The sequence below is a fragment of the Mustelus asterias genome, unplaced genomic scaffold (genome assembly GCF_964213995.1).
Source record: "Mustelus asterias unplaced genomic scaffold, sMusAst1.hap1.1 HAP1_SCAFFOLD_623, whole genome shotgun sequence".
Taxonomy (NCBI): domain Eukaryota; kingdom Metazoa; phylum Chordata; class Chondrichthyes; order Carcharhiniformes; family Triakidae; genus Mustelus; species Mustelus asterias.
Window position 1 is genome coordinate 118,093 of NW_027590572.1, and position 21,027 is coordinate 139,119.

Below are 21,027 nucleotides of genomic sequence, written 5' to 3' on the forward strand. Positions count from 1 at the left end.
TGGGAAAGGTTTAGAGGGATATGGGACAAACACTGGTCCATCGACAACCAGGTTTCCTAAACTGAACTAGTCCCATTTGCAAGTTGGGCTGAAGAGCCTGTTTGTTGTATATCTGTCTGATACCAGAGTCAGCCTATAGGGCGTTGATCTGATCCATTGGTTGGGAGATTGCTTAGTGTTGTCCTGCACGCTGCTTCCACTGAGGCATGCAGACAGTGCTCACACCAGAAGAATTGCTAGATTTGTAAATCTCACATTGAGCACAGTGCTAATGTCACACAGCAATGGGCCGTGTGAAGGGACTGTGGATGGACACTTGAACCAAAGCTGTAATGGGCAGATGTATCTGTGGCAGGGAGATTGGGGAGGATGAGGCCAGGTAGTTTTCTCCCTCAACATGTCACAGACAGTCCAGCAGATATGTCCAATAGGACTCAGTAAGAGTTTTAACAACACCAGCTTAAAAGTTCAGGTTTATTTGGTAGCAAATGCCATCAGCTTTCAGAGCGCTGCTCCTTCGTCAGATGGAGTGGAAACATGCTCTCAAACAGGGCACAGACACAAAATCAAGTTACAGAATACTGATTAGAATGCGAATCCCTACAGCCAGCCAGGTCTTAAAGATACAGACAGACAATGTGAGTGGAGAGAGCATTAAGCACAGGTTAAAAAGAGATGTGTATCATCTCCAGACAGGACAGCCTGCAAGTCCAGGAGGCAAGCTGTGGGGGTTACTGATAATGTGACGTAAATCCAACATCCTGGTTTTGGCCGTCCTCATGTGTGCGGAACTTGGGTATCAGTTTCTGCTCAGCCACTCTGCGCTGTCGTGTGTCATGAAGGCCACCTTGGAGAACGCTTACCCGAAGATCAGAGGCCGAATGCCCGTGACTGCTGAAGTGCTCCCCCACAGGAAGAGAACAGTCTTGCCTGGTGATTGTTGAGTGGTGTTCATTCAACCGTTGTCGTAGTGTCTGCATGGTTTCCCCAATGTACCATGCCTCGGGACATCCTTTCCTGCAGCGTATAGGGTAGACAACGTTGGCTGAGTTGTAAGAGTAGGTACCGTGTACCTGGTAGATGGTGTTCTCACGTGAGATGATGGCATCTGTGTCGATGATCCGGCACGTCTAAGTGGAGAGGATCTCCAAGAAGATTGCGCATATCGACAGACATCTAGTTTCTACAAACATGCAAGAAAGCAGACAAGATACCGAAAGGACTACGGATCAACAACCCACTCAGGTCAACCTATAACACAGACTACGCTGAGAGACTTGGCAGTCGCACCTCTCTCACCCTCCTCAAACACCTCAAACACCAGCTCTACAGCAAACGCCACAGCCTGGAAACCAAGATAGAGTCCATATTGTCAACTTGCGCTCAGGACGCAAACCAGCTGCGGAACACTGCCAAGCAGACGAGACAAAGGAACTACACCATCTACATGCACACCGAGAACAGGAAACTTGAGAAACTCGGCATCACCACCAGCAGCAACCAAGCCTCCCCCGGTACCACAGTAGAAAACAGTACCACTGCAGGGAAGTCTATAGTCTGACAAGTTGACAACTCACTTCAGCCAGATGAAATCGAAGTTCTCAGCCGAGGGCTCAACTTTTGCCCCACTATCAAAATAGACCCCAGTCTCACTGCGGACACTGAGGAATTCATCAGGCGAATGAGGCTGCAGGAGTTCTTCCACAAACCCCAAGAGGCCAACAGCAAACACAATGAGACAGCCAATGAACTGGAACAGCAGACAGAGAGATCCGCAGTGCAATCAAAGAGGAAAGAGTCAAATTGGACTCCTCCGGAAGGCCGCTGCCCTCGACTTGACATGCATGTCCAAGCCATCAGGAGGTGCATCAACACCAAATTCATCAGCCGCACTCACAAGACAGCACCGAACATCACCCAAGCACAACGCAACGCCATCCACGCTCTCAAGACCGACCGCAACATCAAACCAGCGGACAAAGGAGGGGCCATCGTCATACTGAACAGAAAGGATGACTGCAAAGGAGTGTACCGACAACTGAACGAGGAACACTACAGACAGTTACCCACAGATCCGACCAAAGAACACACCTGTCAACTCAACACTCTGATCAAAACCTTTGAGCCGGACCTTCGAAGCACCCTCCGTGCTCTCGACACGTTGGAGATCTCTACTGCCTCCCAAAGATACACAAGGCAAACACACCTGGCCGTCCCATAGTTTCAGGCAATGGAACCCTGTGCGAGAACCTCTCCGGCTATGTCGAAGGCATCTTGAAACCCATTCATACAAAGAACCCCCAGCTTTTGTTGCAACACTACGGACTTGGATGTGCGTTGTTTGTGTAGGAGCAGTTGAACCAGGAGCACTCCTCGTCACAATGGATGTCTCGGCACTCTACACCATCATCCCCCACGATGATGGCATTGCTGCAACTGCCTCAGTACTCAATGCTGTCAACTGCCAGTTTCCAGATGCAATTTTACAACTCATCCGCTTCATCCTGGACCACAAGATCTTCACCTTCAACAACCAGTTCTTCATCCAGACACACGGAACAGCCATGGGGACCAAATTCGCACCTCAATATGCCAACATCTTCATGCACAGGTTCGAACAAGACTTCACCGCACAGGACCTTCAACCGATGCTATACACCAAATACATGGACGACATTTTCTTCCTTTGGAGTCATGGTGAGCAATCACTGAAACAACTATATGACGACATCAACAAGCTCCATCCCACCATCAGACTCACCATGGACTAGTCTCCGGAATCTGTTGCATTCTTGGACACACGCATCTCCATTAAGGAGAGTCACCTCAGCACCTCACTGTACCGCAAGCCCACGGATAACCTCACGATGCTCCACTTCTCCAGCTTCCACCCTAAACACGTTAAAGAAGCCATCCCCGACAGACAAGCCCTCCGAATACACAGGATCTGCTCGGATGAGGAGGATCGCAACAGACACCTCCAGACGCTGAAAGATGCCGTCATAAGAACAGGATATGGCGCTCGACTCCTCGATCGACAGTTGCGACACGCCAGTGAAAAACCACACCGACCTCCTCAGAAGACAAACACGGGACATGGTGGACAGAGTACCCTTCATCGTCCAGTACTTCCCCGGAATGGAGAAGCTACGGCATCTCCTCCGGAGCCTTCAACATGTCATTGATGAAGACGAACATCTCGCCGAGGCCGTCCCCACACCTTTCCTTCAAACAACCGCACAACCTCAAACAGACCATTGTCCACAGCAAACTACCCATCCTGCAGGCTAACAGTGACCACAACACCACACAACCCTGCCACCACACAACCCTGCCACAGCAACCTCTGCAAAACATGCCAGATCATCGACACAGATGCCATCATCTCACGTGAGAACACCATCTACCAGGCACACAGTACCTACTCTTGCAACTCAGCCACCGTTGTCTACCTGATACGCTGCAGGAAAGGATGTCCCAAGGCATGGTATATTGGGAAAACCATGCAGACGCTGAGACAACAGATGAATGAACACCACTCAACAATCACCAGGCAAGACTGTTCTCTTCCTGTGGGGGAGCACTTCAGCAGTCATGGGCATCCAGCCTCAGATCTTCAGGTAAGCATTCTCCAAGGCAGCCTTCACGACACACGACAGTGCAGAGTCACTGAGCAGAAACTGATAGCCAAGTTCTGCACACATGAGGACAGCCCAAACCAGGATGTTGGATTTATGTCACATTATCAGTAACCCCCACAGCTTGCCTCCTGGACTTGCAGGCTGTCCTGTCTGGAGACAATACTCATGTCTTTAACCTGTGCTTAATGCTCCCTCCACCCACATTGTCTGTATCTTTAAGACCTGGCTGGTTGTAGGGATTCACATTCTAATCAGTATTCTGTAACTTAATTTTGTGTCTCTGTGCACTGTTTGAGAGCACATTTCCACTCCATCTAACGAAGGAGCAGCACTCCAAAAGCTTATAGAACAGTACAGCACAGAACAGGCCCTTCGGCCCACGATGCTGTGCCAAGCATTATCTGAAACCAAGATCAAGCTATCCCACTCCCCATCATCCTGGTGTGCTCCATGTGCCTATCCAATAACCGCTTAAATGTTCCTAAAGTGTCTGACTCCACTATCACTGCAGGCAGTCCATTCCACACCCCAACCACTGTGTAAAGAACCTACCTCTGATATCCTTCCTATATCTCCCACCATGAACCCTATAGTTATGCCCCCTTGTAATAGCTCCATCCACCGAGGAAATAGTCTTTGAACGTTCACTCTATCTATCCCCTTCATCATTTTATAAACCACTATTAAGTCTCCCCTCAGCCTCCTCCACTCCAGAGAGAACAGCCCGAGCCCCCTCAACCTTTCCTCATAAGACCTACCCTCCAAACCAAGCAGCATCCTGGTAAATCTCCTCTGCACTCTTTCCAGCATTTTCACATCCTTCTTGTAGCGAGGTGACCAGAACTGCACACAATATCCCAAATGTGGTCTCACCAAGGTCCTGTACAGTTGCAGCATAACCCCACAGCTCTTAAACTCCAACCCCCTGTTAATAAAAGCTAACACACTATAGGCCTTCTTCACAGCTCTATCCACCCGAGTGGCAACCTTTAGAGATCTGTGGATATAGACCCCAAGATCTCTGTTCCTCCACAGTCTTCAGAACCCTACCTTTGACCCTGTATTCCACATTTAAATTAGTCCTACCAAAATGAATCAACTCACATTTATCAGGGTTAAACTCCATTTGCCATTTTTCAGCCCAGCTTTGCATCCTATCTATGTCTCTTTGCAGCCTACAACAGCCCTCCACCTCATCCACTCTGCCACCAATCTTGGTGTCATCAGCAAATTTACTGATCCACCCTTCAGCCCCCTCCTCCAAGTCATTAAAAATCACAAAGAGCAGAGGTATTTGCTACCAAATAAACCTGTTGGACTTTAAGCTGGTGTTGTTAAACTCTTATTGTGTTCACCCCAGTCCAATGCCGGCAGCTACACAATAGGACTCAGCCAGCTTGACCAGTAGAACATTCTCCCAGGTCAATTCCTCATCTCTGTTCACTCAGTGAAAGTGATGCAGAGTTAGGCAGCCAGGGAGGACAGCTGCTTTAGTGAACTGACCCTCTCCAGGGGGTGAACATCACCATGGGAGAGAAGGAGGCAGCCCCAGGAAACAGCCACAGCAGCCAGGCTCAGCCCCACAAGGACATCCCCAGACCTGATCACACCCCCTCCCCCACACTGGGCTCTGAAACAGACAGAAAACCAGCAGCAGCCCCATCAAATCCAGAGAGTTAGTGTTTCTCTCTCAACCGTCAGTAAACCAATCATTCAGCAGGCCCAGTTCTGGGCTGGGATTGGCTCACCCCAGCCATTAGTTCAATGAAGCCATCGAACTAACATGGAGGATGCATTGACCAATCAGCTCCCAGACACTGGAAACAAGCACAGGTCTTTATTGATCATTTGATGACTGGTTGAACAGAGTTTGTTTGTGTTTCCTGTACAGGAACAAGGTGATCAATGAAGCAGAGATCAGAGAGACAGCTGTCACAGTCAGGGTCACAATCAGGACCACCTCAGACTCCACACCTACAAAGCAATGAGAAACCAATGGTTACTGAAGCTAACACTGAGGGGGAAATGGAAACCAGCAGCCAGCCAACTCACCCCCTGGAGACCTCTCCTGTATCCTTCCCTCAGCCTCATTCAGGGAGGCTGTTGCCAGGTTGGTCCCATCAGTATCCAGAATGAGCAGGGGTCCAAGTGAGGCCTCAGCCTCCCACTTCAATCCAGCTTCACTCTCTGCAATATCAACCATTCCAGTTAGAGAGGGGAAAGGGGGAAGCTCCCACATCTAGAGGATCAATGTCCTACCAGCTTCAGCTACAAGATCTCTCCTTCCTCTGGATCCAAATCCCAAATCCCTTGTGGCCCCACATTTCCCCACATGGCAACAGGCACAAATGTCAAAGCTCGATTCCTCCAATGGGGCCCAGCTAAACAAGAGAAATCAGTCAACCAGGTTGTGCATCACTTCTCCACACAAACACATCCCTGAGGGAGAGAGGGGGAACTTACACATTCTGCAACTTCTGCAAAGTACAAGCTTTGTTCCTGGAATCTCTGATCCACTGGAACAACTTTCAGGTGACAGGTGATGAAAATCTGAGGGACACATTCAACACAAGTGGTTATTTAGTGACTCCCTCCCAACATGGAGACCCCAATGATCAGCTTCCTCTTACCAAGGAACGCTCATCTCCAAAGAAACGGAAGGCATCCAGGTCAAAGCGGAGCTTGTCCGGCTCCTGCTCGTCTCCTGGCAACACAAAGGTTGAAAAGGAGTCCTCAGCTTTGCTGTCCAGGAGGCAGCTGAAGAAAGATGGAAAAAAGGACATGAAGTGAATCCAGAGAAGCCATTGAGATGGGAGCAGCTGGAGAAAGCAGAGAGCTCCTTACCCATTGTAGTCAATGATGCTGTATCTCGGGCTGGAGTCCTTGTCTGGCCTCAATGTAGCTACACAGCGGTCAATGTAGAGCTTCAGGGCCATGTGGTTGCTCATTGAAACAGAGGCCTCAATGTGAATGAGCTCACCCAGGTAGTAGACAGTCGAAGTGCGCTCTGTAAGCCAGTCACCTGAAGGACGAGAGGACAAGGGTTGGAGACAGTGGGTGTAACTCCCAGTGAATGAGGACAGGAAATCACTCCCCATCCACCCATCACATACCATTCATTAGGCGCAGTGAGAATGACAGATGCCCTTCTCCAGACCTGGTGGAGCTGAATGGGATCCAGGTGGGCTTGATGGGGTTACTGCTCACATTGCCCTTCCTGGAAAGAGTGCAGGCATTTTAGGACAAGGTCAGAGGTCACTAGCAGCTGGAGATCTTGACAATCGAGTAAAGATTCTCACCTAAAATAATGACACTCAATGGGAACGATCGCTCCATTGGTTCTCACAATAACAGATCCATGATACTCTGGGCTGTGGCTCAGGTGGGTGCTGTAGATCAGGAAATCTCCAGTCATCTGAAAGACAGCAGCTCAAGGAATGAAGAACTGATCTGAAATGAGAATGTTCTACACTGGGGTTAACAATGAACTCATCCCATTAAAACAATTCTTCAGGGGGATTGACAGGGTCAGTGTGAAGAGGCTGCTTCCCCCAAGCTGGAGATTCTGTAAGCGGGGAGGTCATCTCAGGGCAGGGGGTCAGTCATTTAGGATTTATGTGATGAGGAATTTCTTCATTCAGCAGCTGATGAATCTTTGGAATTCTCTCCAGCCCCAGAGAGCTGGGAAATGGTCACTCACTGAGGATATTCAGGACAGAGGGATATATTTCTGGCCATTGAGGGAATCATGTTGTGAGGACAGGAACATGGAGGCTGTGGGAAGCTCAGTCCTGATCATAATGACTGGGGAACAGGCAGAAGGGCCTCATCTGGTTAGCAGTGTTGCTATGCAACCTCAGCCCTTGCTGCAAGGAGAGATCTTTAGCACAAGACCAGAATCAATTAACAGGGAAGTGATTCAATAAAAGCTTCAGTTAACAGGAAAAGGAGCCACAAGTTGTCAGTAATTTGGAGCCGGGAAACAGTTTGTAATCAGGGCCCCATTTATTCCAATGACTGGGAAAGTGGGAAGTGTGGAGTCCCTCTTTAGTCCAATCCATCTCAATTCCCATTACATTCAGACTCATCCCAAAATTGGATTAAACAGGACTGAAACCCAACCCTCAGTGGAGTTGATCTGAATGAGGGGAAATCAAACTGAAAATCCTCAAGAGGAAAAGCTTGGAGGAAGCAAAGAGAAGCTTCCAGACAATGGGGTTGGAGACTCAGACCAGTGAAAGTGAAGTACAATCCTGAATAGAAAGCTAGTTTGGGGTTTATAAAGCAGGAGACAGCTATCTCCTCAATATCAATGACATCTCACCCAGTGTTGGAGTGAAGAGTGGGGAACAACCTACAGCCCCAGCTCAGAGGCAGAGTTTGAGGATTCACATTACCTGCAATCTGCTGCCACACTCATGGAGTCCATAGTCAAAGAGGACAGTGTGGTTCTGAGAGTAGATCCTGGTTGGCCGACAACCTGCTGTCCCCAGGGTCAGATCAGCAGCTTTAACCAGGTGCCTGGTTCCAAATAAATCCAGCTGGACCCTGAGCAGCAGCTTGTCCTCTCCACACTGCACCCTCACACTCTGCACTGGAGACACACCTTGACCCTCAGAAATGGGAATCAAAGGGAGGCCCAGGAGGAGGGAATGTCTGAGGCCTAGGGGTGGCTTTGACTATTATCCATGGAAACCTGTGGCCTGGAAACTGTTGCCAAGTATCAGAGCAACAAACAGCTCCAACTAACACCAGCACTGGGAAGAAACTCCTCACTCCAAAATCCCCCATCATCCCAAACAACTGAACCATCCCTTCAGGCACCAAGCGACACCTTTTATACACACAGCCCACACTCAGCTGACAGCAATTATTCCAGAATCAATAACAACAATTGAACCAATTACCCAGCACCCACAACCCCACCCCCCCCCCCACCCCCTCCTCCCTCTTTCAGGCATTTCTTTTTTTTGTTTCGATACCAATCAAGTAGCTTTTTCGGCACCAATCAAGTAAACGAACTCAAATTAACTTAGGGACAAAGTAAAAGGGGCGGCTCCCCAAAAGGAAGGGGGGAACAGCCCGAACCAAAATCAAAGTCGAAAGGAAACTTAAAACGTCAAACCAAAAGGTGATTATCGGGGTCGATAATACACCCCAGCCCCTGCGGCGCCCAGCGGTCGCGGAAGGCGTCAACCGCGCCCGTGGACACCGCATGCTCCCTCTCCAGGGACACCTGGCCGCGAATGTAGCCGCGGTAGAGGGGCAGACAGTCGGGATGGACGGCCCCGTCGATCGCCCGCTGCCTGGACCTATTGATGGCGCGTCTCGCCAGGCCCAGGAGCAGGTTCACGAGGAGGTCGGCATCCCGACCCGCCCCTCTCCGCACCAGGTGCCCGTAGATCAGGAGCGTGGGACTGAAGTGCAAACAAAACATCAGTAAAAGGTGTTTGAGGAAACCAAAAAGGGTGTGCAGCCTAAAACACAGAACGTAGACATGGTCCACGGACTCCACGAGGCCACGGAAAGGGCAGTCTTGGGAGCCCGTGAACCAGTGAATCCTACGGTTGTGCGGAACTGCTGCATGCATCACCCTCCACCCCAGGTCCCCGACGTAATTGGGGGAGATCCCTCTGTAGAGGGACCTCCACTGGGGACCTCCGCCGCCCGGCGGCAACAAGTCCCACCAAGGTGTATCCGGGCGAAAGGCGAGGATGCGGTAGTGGAAGGTGTGCAGCAACAGCCCGTACAGGAAACACCTCCGCGCGGTAGAAAAAGGCACGGAGGACATTTCCGTGACGCGGCTCATGCTGTGGGGCACCTGACCCGGGAGGGGCGGCATAGGCTTTGGGCCAATGTGGAATTCCGTCCGAGCAGGGGAACGCTCAGGTGGGATCCCACCGCACATCTGCGCCACCTCGAGACCGCGTGTGCACTCGGGGCTGAGAACAACCGTCTTAAGGTGTTGGATGGCTTTGGCCGTGCGCCGGACGGCCACCTCCGCGCGCTCAGCCAGCACACGGGGGCTCATCCAGCCCGCTCCTCCGCCATCCAGCACGTCCCCAATCCTGGTCACCCCGGCGTCCACAGCCCCCCTCTCCGCCAGCCACCTGAAGTTATCCGGCTGCAGGAGCGGATTCCTGAGCAGCGGCTCTCGCATGAGAGGCGCTACTCTGACGAGGGAGAGCTGCGTCGCGAGGCGACCGTGTTCCAAACAGTGAGCCTCTTTTAGGGCCAAACAAATAAACCAACTCAAATTAACTCAGGGATAATGTAAAAGGGGCAGCTCCCCAAAAGGAGGGGGAACAGCCCGAACAAAATCAAAATACAAAGGAAACTTAAAACATCAAATCATAATGTGATTACTCGGATCGATAAAGCACCCCAACTCCTGCGGTGACCAATGGGTGCGGAAGGTGTCAACTGCGCTCGTGGACACCTGGCCGTGAACATAGCCGCGGTAGAGGGGCAGACAGTCAGGATGGACGGCCCCCTCGATCGCCCGCTGCCTGGACCTGTAAATGGCGCATTTCGCCAGGCCCAGGAGCAGGTTCACGAGGAGGTCGCCACCCTGACCCGCCCCTCTCCGCACCAGGTGCCCGGAGACCAGGAGCGTGGGACTGAAGTGCAAACAAAACATCAATAAAAGGTTCTTCAGGAAAACAAAATGGAAGTGCAACCTGAGACACAAAATGTCGACATGGTCCATGGACTGCACAAGGCCACAGAAGGGGCAGTCTTTGGAGCCCGTGAACCAGTGAATCCTACGGTTGTGCGGAACTGCTGCATGCATCACCCTCCACTCCAGGTCCCCCATGTAATTGGGGGAGATCCCTCCGTAGAGGGACCTGTACTGGGGACCTCCACCGCCCGGCGGCAACAAGGCCGCCAAGGTGTATCCGGGCGACAGGTGAGGATGCGATAGTGGAAGGTGTGCAGCAGCAGCCCGTACAGGAAACGCCTCGGTGACGTGGAAAAAGGCACGGAGGATATTTCCGTGACGCGGCTCATGCTGTGGGGCACCTGACCCGGGAGGGGGGGCATAGGCTTTGGGACGGTGTGGAATTCCGTCCGAACAGCGGAACGCTAGAATGCGAATCCCTACAGCCAACCAGATCTTAAAGATATAGACAATGTGGGTGGAGGGAGCATTAAGCACAGGTTAAAGAGATGTGTATTGTCTCCAGACAGGATAACCCGCAAGTCCAGGAGGCATGCTGTGGGGGTTACTGATAATGTGACATAATTCCAACAACCGGGACGTGAGGCTGATTACAATATGCAGAAGCTGCTCAGTATCTATTTAGCGAGCCCAGGACCCAATCACCCGGCTTTGCAAAGGTTTCCCACCCCGCCAGTGCAGGTCATAGAGTCATAGAGGTTTGCAGCATGGGAACAGGCCGTTCGGCCCAACTTGTCCATGCCGCCCTTTTTTTTTAAACCCCTAAGCTAGTCCCAATTGCCCGCATTTGGCCCAGATCCCTCTATACCCATTTTACCCATGTAGCTATCTAAATGCTTTTTAAAAAACAAAATTGTACCCGCCTCAACTACGACCTCTGGCAGCTTGTTCCAGACACTCACCGCCCTCTGTGTGAAAACATTGCCCCTCTGGACACTTTTTCATCTCTCCCCTCTCACTTTAAACCTATGCCCTCTAGTTTTAGACTCCCCTACCTTTCATAGAAATCATAGAAACCCTACAGTGCAGAAGGAGGCCATTCGGCCCATCGAGTCTGCACCGACCACAATCCCACCCAGGCCCTACCCCCACATATTTTACCCACTAACCCCCCTAACCTACGCATCCCAGGACTCTAAGGGGCAATTTTTTTTTTTTTTAACCTGGCCAATCAACCTAACCCGCACATCTTTGGACTGTGGGAGGAAACCGGAGCACCCGGAGGAAACCCACGCAGACACGAGGAGAATGTGCAAACTCCACACAGACAGTGTGGAAAAGATATTGACTATCTCGCTGATCTGTGCCTCTCATTATTTTATAGACCTCTATAAGATCACCCCCTCAGCCTCCTACGCTCCAGAGAAAAATGTTCCAGTCTGTCCAGCCTCTCCTTATCACCCAAACCATCAAGTCCTGGTAGCATCCTAGTAAATCTTTTCTGCACACCTTCTAGTTTAATAATATCCTTTCTATAATAGGGTGACCAGAACTGTACACAATGTTCCAAGTATGGCCTTACCAATGTCTTGTACAACTTCAACAAGACGTCCCAACTCCTGTATTCAATGTTCTGACTGATGGACAGTGGCAACCCATTGAAGTGACGCTTGGCACCAAGGATGGTGTCGGGTTGCCACTGTCCATCGGAATGATCTCTGAAAGCGGAAGGGCATGTTAGTAGGGTGGTGAAAAAGGCATATGGGACACTTGCCTTTATCATTTGATGATGTGGAGATGCCGGCGTTGGACTGGGGTAAACACTGTAAGAAGTCTCACAACACCAGGTTAAAGTCCAACAGGTTTATTTGGTAGCAAAACCTACTCGCTTTCGGAGCGCTGCCCCTTTGTCAGGTAAGTGGGAATTCTGTTCACAAACAGGGCATATACAGACACAAACTCAATTTACAAAATAATGGTTGGAATGTGAGTCTTTACAGGTAATCAAGTCTTAAAGGTACAGACAATGTGAGTGGAGAGAGCGTTAAACACAGGTTAAAGAGATAGAGTCATAGAGGTTTACAGCATGGAAACAGGCCCTTTGGCACAACTTGTCCATGCCGCCCAGTTGTTACTACTAAGCTAGTCCCAATGTGTATTGTCTCCAGACAGGACAGTTAGTGAGATTTTGCAAGCCAAGGCAAGTTGTGGGGGTTACAGATAATGTGACATGAACCCAAGATCCCGGTTGAGGCCGTCCTCAAGTGTGCGGAACTTGGCTCTCAGTTTCTGCTCAGTGACTCTGCGTTGTCGTGTGTCACGTCACAGCGAAAAACTGCACCGACCTCCTCAGTAAACAAACACGGGACACGGTGGACAGAGTATCCTTAGTCGTCCAGTACTTCCCCGGAGTGGAGAAGCTACGACATCTTCTCCGGAGCCTTCAACATGTCATTGATGAAGACGAACATCTCGCCAAGGCCACTTCTTGCTTTCAAACAATCGCACAACCTCAAACAGACCATTGTCCGCAGCAAACTACCCAGCCTTCAGGAGAACAGTGACCATGACACCACACAACCCTGCCACAGTAACCTCTGCAAGACGTGCCGGATCATCGACACGAATGCCATCATCTCACTTGAGAAAACGATCCACCAGGTACACGGTACCTACTCTTGCAACTCGGCCAACATTGTCTACCTGATACGCTGCAAGAAAGGATGTCCCAAGGCATGGTACATTGGGGAGACCATGCAGACGCTACGACAACGGATGAATGAACACCGCTCAACAATCCACCAGGCAAGACTGTTCGCTTCCTGTGGGGGAGCACTTCAGCAGTCACGGTCATTCAGCCTCTGATCTTCGGGAAAGCGGTCTCCTTCACGACACAGGACAACGCAGAGTCGCTGAGCAGAGACTGATAGCCAAGTTCCGCACACATGAGGACGGCCTCCACCGGGGAGCTGGGATGAATAATCGGACAAAACGTTTCTCTCTCTCTGCCACCATCCAATGATCCGCACCCCCATCCCAACCCCCTGAACCCCCCACCCACCCACCATCCATCCACCACACACCGCCCCCAATGTGCCAAGGATTCACCTTGGCACAACCCACCGGACATTGATCAGTGCCAAGGGTATGGGGCCGAGGGAGGTGGCGCATACGGAGAGGGCACATGGGGGTGGGGGGGGGCAGATAAATGGAGAGGTTCCGCTGCCACTCTGCATGGGGATCGCGAGCAGAGGGAGAGAAGGGCTGAACGGGGCTGGCCATCGGAGTGGGAAGGGGTCGTCCTGCTGGGGAGGTTCGGTGCTGCGGAGGAGGGATGCGATCGGAAGACCGGGCTGGGAGCGTGATAACAGGTAGTGTGGGGGGATCGAGACTGCAGAGGGTCGGGGGGAGGGGGGGAGATCGAAGTATTGAGGTGGCCAGGAGAGTGTGGTGGGCGGGAGAGGGTGGTGGGGTCTGGGTCATGGCCGGCCCAGACACATCCGGAAGGCCAGCGATTGAGTAGGTTGGGCCGGAGGGCTGGGTCCAGAAGGCCAGAAATCGGGTGGGTTGGGGGGGGTGGGGAGGGGGGGTCACATGGCCAGCAATTGCGGGTGGCGTTGCCGTGCTGGCCAGCGATCGGGAGGCCGGCAGTGCGGGCCTATTGCACATGTGCCAATCTCGGCGCTGAATGATGGGAGCAGGCACAGTGTCCCGCTCAGTGCTACGCTGCCGGCCTCTCCAGCGGGAATAGGCCCCGTCCACTGATTTTCAGTGGGATTGGCGCTATGGCTCTTGGTGATGCACAGAGTGCGGGAGATTCATTTTGAAACTCCCCCTGAAAAAAGCAGCAGGATTTACTCCAGTTTTTACACAAATTCAGCTCTTAGAATCTGTTTGGGAGAATCCCACCCAGGGTGTGCGTGAAATTATAAAGTTACTTTTCAATCGCCAATACCGTGAAGTCAATCTTGATTCAAAAAGAAATGATTGCCCTCTATTCATTGGAGGAGTTGTCCATCTGGAGAACAAATGGCATCGACACAATGCAACAATCACCAATCCTCAATGTGGCTCAGTTATCACATGGATGGTTTTTAGCTGAGACCTCTGGGTCTATTCCATGGTATGTTACGACAAGGACATGCCGAGGTAGGCGGTGGCACAATGGTATCGTCACTAGATTTATAATCCAGAGACCCAGGTTCAAATCCCACCACGGCCGCTGGTGAAATTTGAATTCAATAAAAATCTGGAATTAAAAGTCTAACAATGACCATGAAATGATTGCCAATTGTTGGAAAAACCCATCTGGTTCACTAATGACCTTTAGGGAAGGAAATCTGCCATCCTTACCCGGTCTGGCCTACGTGAGACTCCAGACCCACAGGTGTGACAGACAGCATGGTTTTGTAAGAGGGAGGTCGTGCCTTACAAATTTGGTGGAGTTTTTTGAGGAAGTGACAAAAACGGTTGATGAAGGAAGGGCCGTGGATGTCGTCTATATGGATTTCAGTAAGGCATTTGACAAAGTCCCACATGGCAGGTTGGTTAAGAAGGTTAAGGCTCATGGGATACAAGGAGAAGTGGCTAGATGGGTGGCGAACTGGCTTGGCCATAGGAGACAGAGGGTAGTGGTCGAAGGGTCTTTTTCCGGCTGGAGGTCTGTGACCAGTGGTGTTCTGCAGGGCTCTGTACTAGGACCTCTGCTATTTGTGATATATATAAATGATTTGGAAGAAGGTGTAACTGGTGTAATCAGCAAGTTTGCGGATGACACGAAGATGGCTGGAATTGCGGATAGCGAAGAGCATTGTCGGGCAATACAGCAGGATATAGATAGGCTGGAAAATTGGGCGGAGAGGTGGCAGATGGAATTTAATCCGGATAAATGCGAAGTGATGCATTTTGGAAGAAATAATGTAGGGAGGAGTTATACAATAAATGGCAGAGTCATCAGGAGTATAGAAACACAGAGGGACCTAGGTGTGCAAGTCCACAAATCCTTGAAGGTGGCAACACAGGTGGAGAAGGTGGTGAAGAAGGCATATGGTATGCTTGCCTTTATAGGACGGGGTATAGAGTATAAAAGCTGGAGTCTGATGATGCAGCTGTATAGAACGCTGGTTAGGCCACATTTGGAGTACTGCGTCCAGTTCTGGTCGCCGCACTACCAGAAGGACGTGGAGGCATTGGAGAGAGTGCAGAGAAGGTTTACCAGGATGTTGCCTGGTATGGAGGGTCTTAGCTATGAGGAGAGATTGGGTAGACTGGGGTTGTTCTCCTTGGAAAGACGGAGAATGAGGGGAGATCTAATAGAGGTATACAAGATTATGAGGGGTATAGATAGGGTGAACAGTGGGAAGCTTTTTCCCAGGTCGGAGGTGACGATCACGAGGGGTCACGGGCTCAAGCTGAGAGGGGCGAAGTATAACTCAGACATCAGAGGGACGTTTTTTACACAGAGGGTGGTGGGGGCCTGGAATGCGCTGCCAAGTAGGGTGGTGGAGGCAGGCACGCTGACATCGTTTAAGACTTACCTGGATAGTCACATGAGCAGCCTGGGAATGGAGGGATACAAACGATTGGTCTCGTTGGACCAAGGAGCGGCACAGGCTTGGAGGGCCGAAGGGCCTGTTTCCTGTGCTGTACTGTTCTTTGTTCTTTGTTTGTTCTTTGTGTGTGGGTGACTCTCAAATGCCCTCTGAAATGGGGGGCAGTGAGGGATGGACAATAAACGCTGGGTCCAGCCGGCAACTCCCACATCCCATAAATGAATAAAAAATATAACAATATGGAAAGAACAAGCAGATTATTTGATCCAGGTGGAAAGTTGTTTGTTTATCTTATTTTGTTAACATGTTAAAGGTTGGAATGATTTATCCAGTTGTTTGCATGAAGTCAAATTGCTGCATATTTGTTGAAGCTAACAATGAAATAGCAATCGGTGGCGGGATGTTTTGCTCTGGACATGTTTTAATTTCTATTTGCTTCCCCAGCAACATTTCAAGATGAGAGTGATGGGATATTTCAGCACAGACTTCAATTCGTTACGGAATTTATTCTGAGTTGCTGCATAAATGCAGGTATTTGTGCAAGAACTCAAAAGCTGAAGCATGAAACCGATTTCTTGTAGGACATCCGAAATGCTAATTGATGCATTATCTTGCATCATGGCCATTCGCAAGCAAATAGAATTCACCAGAAACATCACCCAGAGCAAGATAAAATTTCCTGAGATGACAAAGAGTAAAATGATGGATTTTCTTCGCTTCTCGATTTCAGGATCACTGGGATTCTTCCCACTGCTGTGGAGCCGGAGTCTCCTCCGGGCCCCGCTCGACACCAGAATGTGTCTAACAGTCAGCGCATTGAGCAGCAGGATCAGCAAGAAAGGGACAAATGGAGTTAAAATATAATGTACTGTTTCTACTGCTCCCCATATCCTTGAAAGAAGAAAGCTGTCTAACACGTTAGAAAACCAAGGCGCGTTAAACAGTATATATTCACTGGTTAAAATCAAGTAGCAGAAAGTATTTTTCAATAAGAACAGCACCGTCACACTTCCCACAACTGGAGTCACCGTTCTCTCTGTGCAATATTTTACTTTCAGCTTCTGGCTACAGATTGCCACAAATCGATCAAAGGTAAAAGCAACTGTGTACCAGACTGACCAGTCAGTTATTGCATAAAGCAGGACGCCATGTATATTACACAATTTAATGTTCTATACAAAAAGGAAGTGTGCGGCGTAAGCAATGGGAATCTGTCTGAGTATCACATCAACTATAATAACCAGTAGATCTGCCGCTGCCATGGACACCAGGTATCGAGCGACACATTTAGAGAGACCACATCGTCCTTGAGATAGGATCACAATCGTCACTAAGTTCACTGTAAGGGAGTTTGCAAAAGAAAAAGCAGCAGTATTCAATGAGAGTTCAGTCTGAAATTAGAATTTTCATTAGTCCATATATTTAGAGTGTTTTCTTTGAGAGAGTTTCTCCTGTTGGAGACAGGCTTTGCAAAAGCAGTAATGGACTGTGAAATGAAGAACTGAACAGGATCAAACTGTCTTTAATCGTTACAGAATCTAAGTTTTTAAAGTTAAATTGTATTTATTAGTGTCACAAATACACTTGTATTTACACTGCAATGAAGTTACTGTGAAAATCCCCTAGTCGCCATAGTTTGGCACCTGTTCGGGTACACTGAGGGAGAATTTAGCACGGCCAATGCACCCTAACCAGCACGTCTTTCAGAATCTGCTGCAAACCTTGAGAAATGTGATTCCTGAGATGGGGGATTGCTGCTCCATCTTGTAGAAAATAACAAGCTATTGTTTGTGAAAGCAACAATCACCCAAACTTGGAAAGAACTGAAAGCTGTGCAGAATTGGGCTTTAACTGTAATAGATATCAGGCTGCGGTTGCCTGGGAGGGAGATATGGGGCGTGGATATTCGTGTGATCACTGCTCACCGATTGTTAGAAGAAAGTGCACAAATGTGGAAACAATACGGGTTCACAGTCCAGTTCAGCGCTGGGGCATCAAACTTTCCCAACCACACTCCATTGAGACAGAGCTTGTCCAGGGAACAGCTTTGCCGAGGCGGATTGTTCAGAGGAGATTAAAGTTAGCATTATTAGAACATAGAACATGGAACATTACAGCGCACTACAGGCCCTTCGGCCCTCAATGTTGCACCGACCTGTGAAACCAATCTAAAGCCCATCTAACCTACACTATTCCAATATCAACCTTATGTTTATCCAATGACCCTTTAAATGCCCTTAATATTGACGAGTCCACGACTGTTGCAGGCAGGGCATTCCATGCTCTTACTACTCTCTGAGTAAAGAGCCTACCTCTGACATCTGTCCCATATCTATCACCCCTCAATTTAAAGCTATGTCCCCTCGTGCTGGCCATCACCATCTGAGGAAAAATGCTCTCACTGTCCACCCTATCTAATCCTCTGATCATCTTGTATGCCTCTATTAAGTCACTTCTTAACCTTCTTCTCTCTAACGGAAACAACCTCAAGTCACTCAGCCTTTCCTCAGAAGACCTTCCCACCATACCAGGCAACCTCCTGGTAAATCTCCTCTGCACCCTTTCCAATGCTTCCACATCCTTCCTATAATGCAGCAACCAGAACTGTACGCAATACTCCAAGTGCGGCCGCACCAGAGTTTTGTACAGCTGCAACATGACCTCATGGCTCTGAAACTCAATCCCTCTACCAATAAAAGCTAACACACCGTACGCCTTCTTAACAACCCTATCAACCTGGGTGCCAACTTTCAGGGATCTATGCACATGGACACCGAGATCTCTCTGCTCATCCACACTGCCAAGTGTCTTACCATTAGCCCAGTACTCTGTATTCTTGTTACTCCTTCCAAATTGAATCACCTCACGCTTTTCCGCATTAAGTTCCATTTGCCACCTCTCAGCCCAGCTCTGCAGCTTATCTATGTCCCTCTGTAACCTGCAACATCCTTCCGCACTGTCCGCAACTCCACCGACTTTAGTGTCATCCGCTATTTACTAACCCATCCTTCTACGCCCTTATCCAGGTCATTTACAAAAATGACAAACAGTAGTGGCCCCAAAACAGATCCTTGCGGTACACCACTAGTAACTGAACTCCAGGATGAACATTTCCCATCAACCACCACCCTCTGTCTTCTTACAGCTAGCCAATTCCTGATCCAAACCGCAAAATCACCCTCAATCCCATGCCTCTGTATTTTCTGCAATAGCCTACCATGGGGAACCTTATCAAACACTTTACTGAAATCCATATACACCACATCAACTGCTTTACCCTCATCCACCTCTTTGGTCACCTTCTCAAAGAAGGTTTGTGAGGCACGACCTACCCTTCACAAAACCGTGCTGACTATCCCGAATCAAATTGTTCCTTTCTAGATGAGTATAAATCCTATCTCTTATAATCCTGTCCAAAACTTTGCCCACAACAGAAGTGAGGCTCACTGATCTATAATTACCAGGGTTGTCTCTACTTATTGGAAGAAGAACATGGAAACCTCCACATGAGGCAACATCCGTGGACAACTTATCCAATTGCTCTGTGAAAAATGACAGAGTATTTTGCTACACTTTTCCACTAACTCAGTAAGGTGAAACATGTGCTACTTCTCGATGCAGTGCCCTGTGTGATGATGCATGCACAATTCCAGACCCATTTTCCAGCACTTCCTGCATCGTGTTGTGTGCAATGGTGTTTGCAGCGTTCCTCTAAATGCTTCTTAAATGTTGTGAAGGGGAGAAGGAGGGGGCTGGCTAAGATGCTCTGTCAGAGAGTCGGTGCAAACTCGATGGTCTCCTTCTGCACTGTCGGGATTCTATGTTCAACTCTTTGTCTGCGTATTTATCACCATTCTGTCACATTGCTGCTCTACATCTGAAAATGTGTGCAGAATAAAGAATTAGAAATGCAAAAAAAGTCTTGAAAACATATCTGAGTTAATAGCAACATGCAGTTTTACATCAGGCATTGTGTCCAAATGATGTGTTAAACTATCAAAGCTTGCTGTGTTCTGGTAAAGCAGGCATCAGAATTTTATTCCGTGTCCTGACTTGGGAATATATTGCCGTTCCTTCATGGTTGCCGGGTAAAAATCCGTGGAGTCTGGGATTGCTTGGGTTCCTATATCACAAAGTACAGCAGCAGAAGTGCCTCTACTGCACCGTCCCAAGAGCAAGAACGATTGGACAATAAATGCTGAACACACAGACGCCCACGCCAACTCAGTAACAGAAAGAGACATCTGGCAAAGTGAGGAGGTGATTGTGTAACAAACAGAATTAGGCAGATGTGTTCCAGTGTGACACCTGGAGACGGATACATGGAACACACTGAGCATGGCAAATTGCGATTTAACTCACAAAATCTCTCTCAATCCAACACGTTTACCATAACTGCTGGTTGTCTGGAAGAGCGCACATAACTGTTGGAGATTAAGTGATCAATGATTATTACTTTTACACAGCATTCGTTATTTTATTGAGGGTTTATCTAATATCAGCTGAGTCTGTGAGCATCTGGATTAAAATGCGGCCCAGCAGGAACTTTTCCAATAAGTTCATACTTCATGTTTCTTCACCATCAACAGCACTAATTCAGCATGTGTTACTTACCAGGACCAGCAATGAGCTGAGAGAGTGAAAGGAATCTGGATGTACAGAGGAGAAATGCCACAGTGAAACATGATGCATGGAGTTAACAGCGACACTTACAGGGAACGCCAAGAGCAGCGATGATGGGATAATATATCTTCTGCACTTCCCAGACTGTGAATAGCACACGGATGGTTATTGAGAATTCCCGAAGCATGTTTCGACTTTGGCAGCAGAGAGTGAACCAGTCAGCACTCGAGGCGAGTGAGGCAGTGTGGGAGAGCGTTGAAAGAAGCCTCACATTTATGTGGGAGTGGAATCCACAGGGAGGAGTTTCTCTGGGGATTAAAATTACTGACAATGAATAAACAAACACAATGCTTTCAATATTTCACATCTAACATGCTGAGATTTTCAAAAATGCAGCTCAGCAGACACTGCCTGGACAGAAAGGGAAAGCATTCAACAAATCAAACAGACAATTATTGGGAGGATCTCTCAGTGTGCAAGTTGAGTAGGAATTTCAGATAGATTTATTGAATCATAGAATCCCTACAGTGCAGAATCAGACCATTCGGCCCATCCAGCCTGCTCCAACAACAATCCCACCCAGATCCTA

The 21,027-nt window shown here is 49.1% G+C and overlaps 1 protein-coding gene across 1 annotated transcript; it reads right to left on the minus strand.

Moving 5' to 3' along the window:
* Positions 1 to 5,478: 5,478 nt before the first annotated feature.
* LOC144487152 (zona pellucida sperm-binding protein 3-like) lies at positions 5,479 to 20,557 on the minus strand. The gene is made up of 8 exons (XM_078205212.1): positions 20,529 to 20,557; positions 6,941 to 7,056; positions 6,755 to 6,858; positions 6,486 to 6,663; positions 6,272 to 6,398; positions 6,130 to 6,191; positions 5,901 to 6,022; positions 5,479 to 5,615 (listed from the first exon to the last, which is right to left on the minus strand). Exons 2-8 carry the CDS (start codon positions 7,054 to 7,056, stop codon positions 5,479 to 5,481), a joined length of 846 nt encoding a protein of 281 aa, XP_078061338.1. The 5' UTR covers positions 20,529 to 20,557.
* Between the last annotated feature and the right edge of the window lie 470 nt (positions 20,558 to 21,027).

Excerpts from the sequence above, each read along its gene's own strand:
- LOC144487152 (XM_078205212.1), bottom strand. The coding sequence starts at position 7,056 with ATGACTGGAGATTTCCTGATCTACAGCACCCACCTGAGCCACAGCCCA. Across the intron at positions 6,023-6,129 it reads AGATTCCAGGAACAAAGCTT|CTGGGCCCCATTGGAGGAAT; the intron begins GTACTTTGCAGA and ends TCTCTTGTTTAG. Across the intron at positions 5,616-5,900 it reads AGATCTTGTAGCTGAAGCTG|GTGTGGAGTCTGAGGTGGTC; the intron begins GTAGGACATTGA and ends ATTGCTTTGTAG.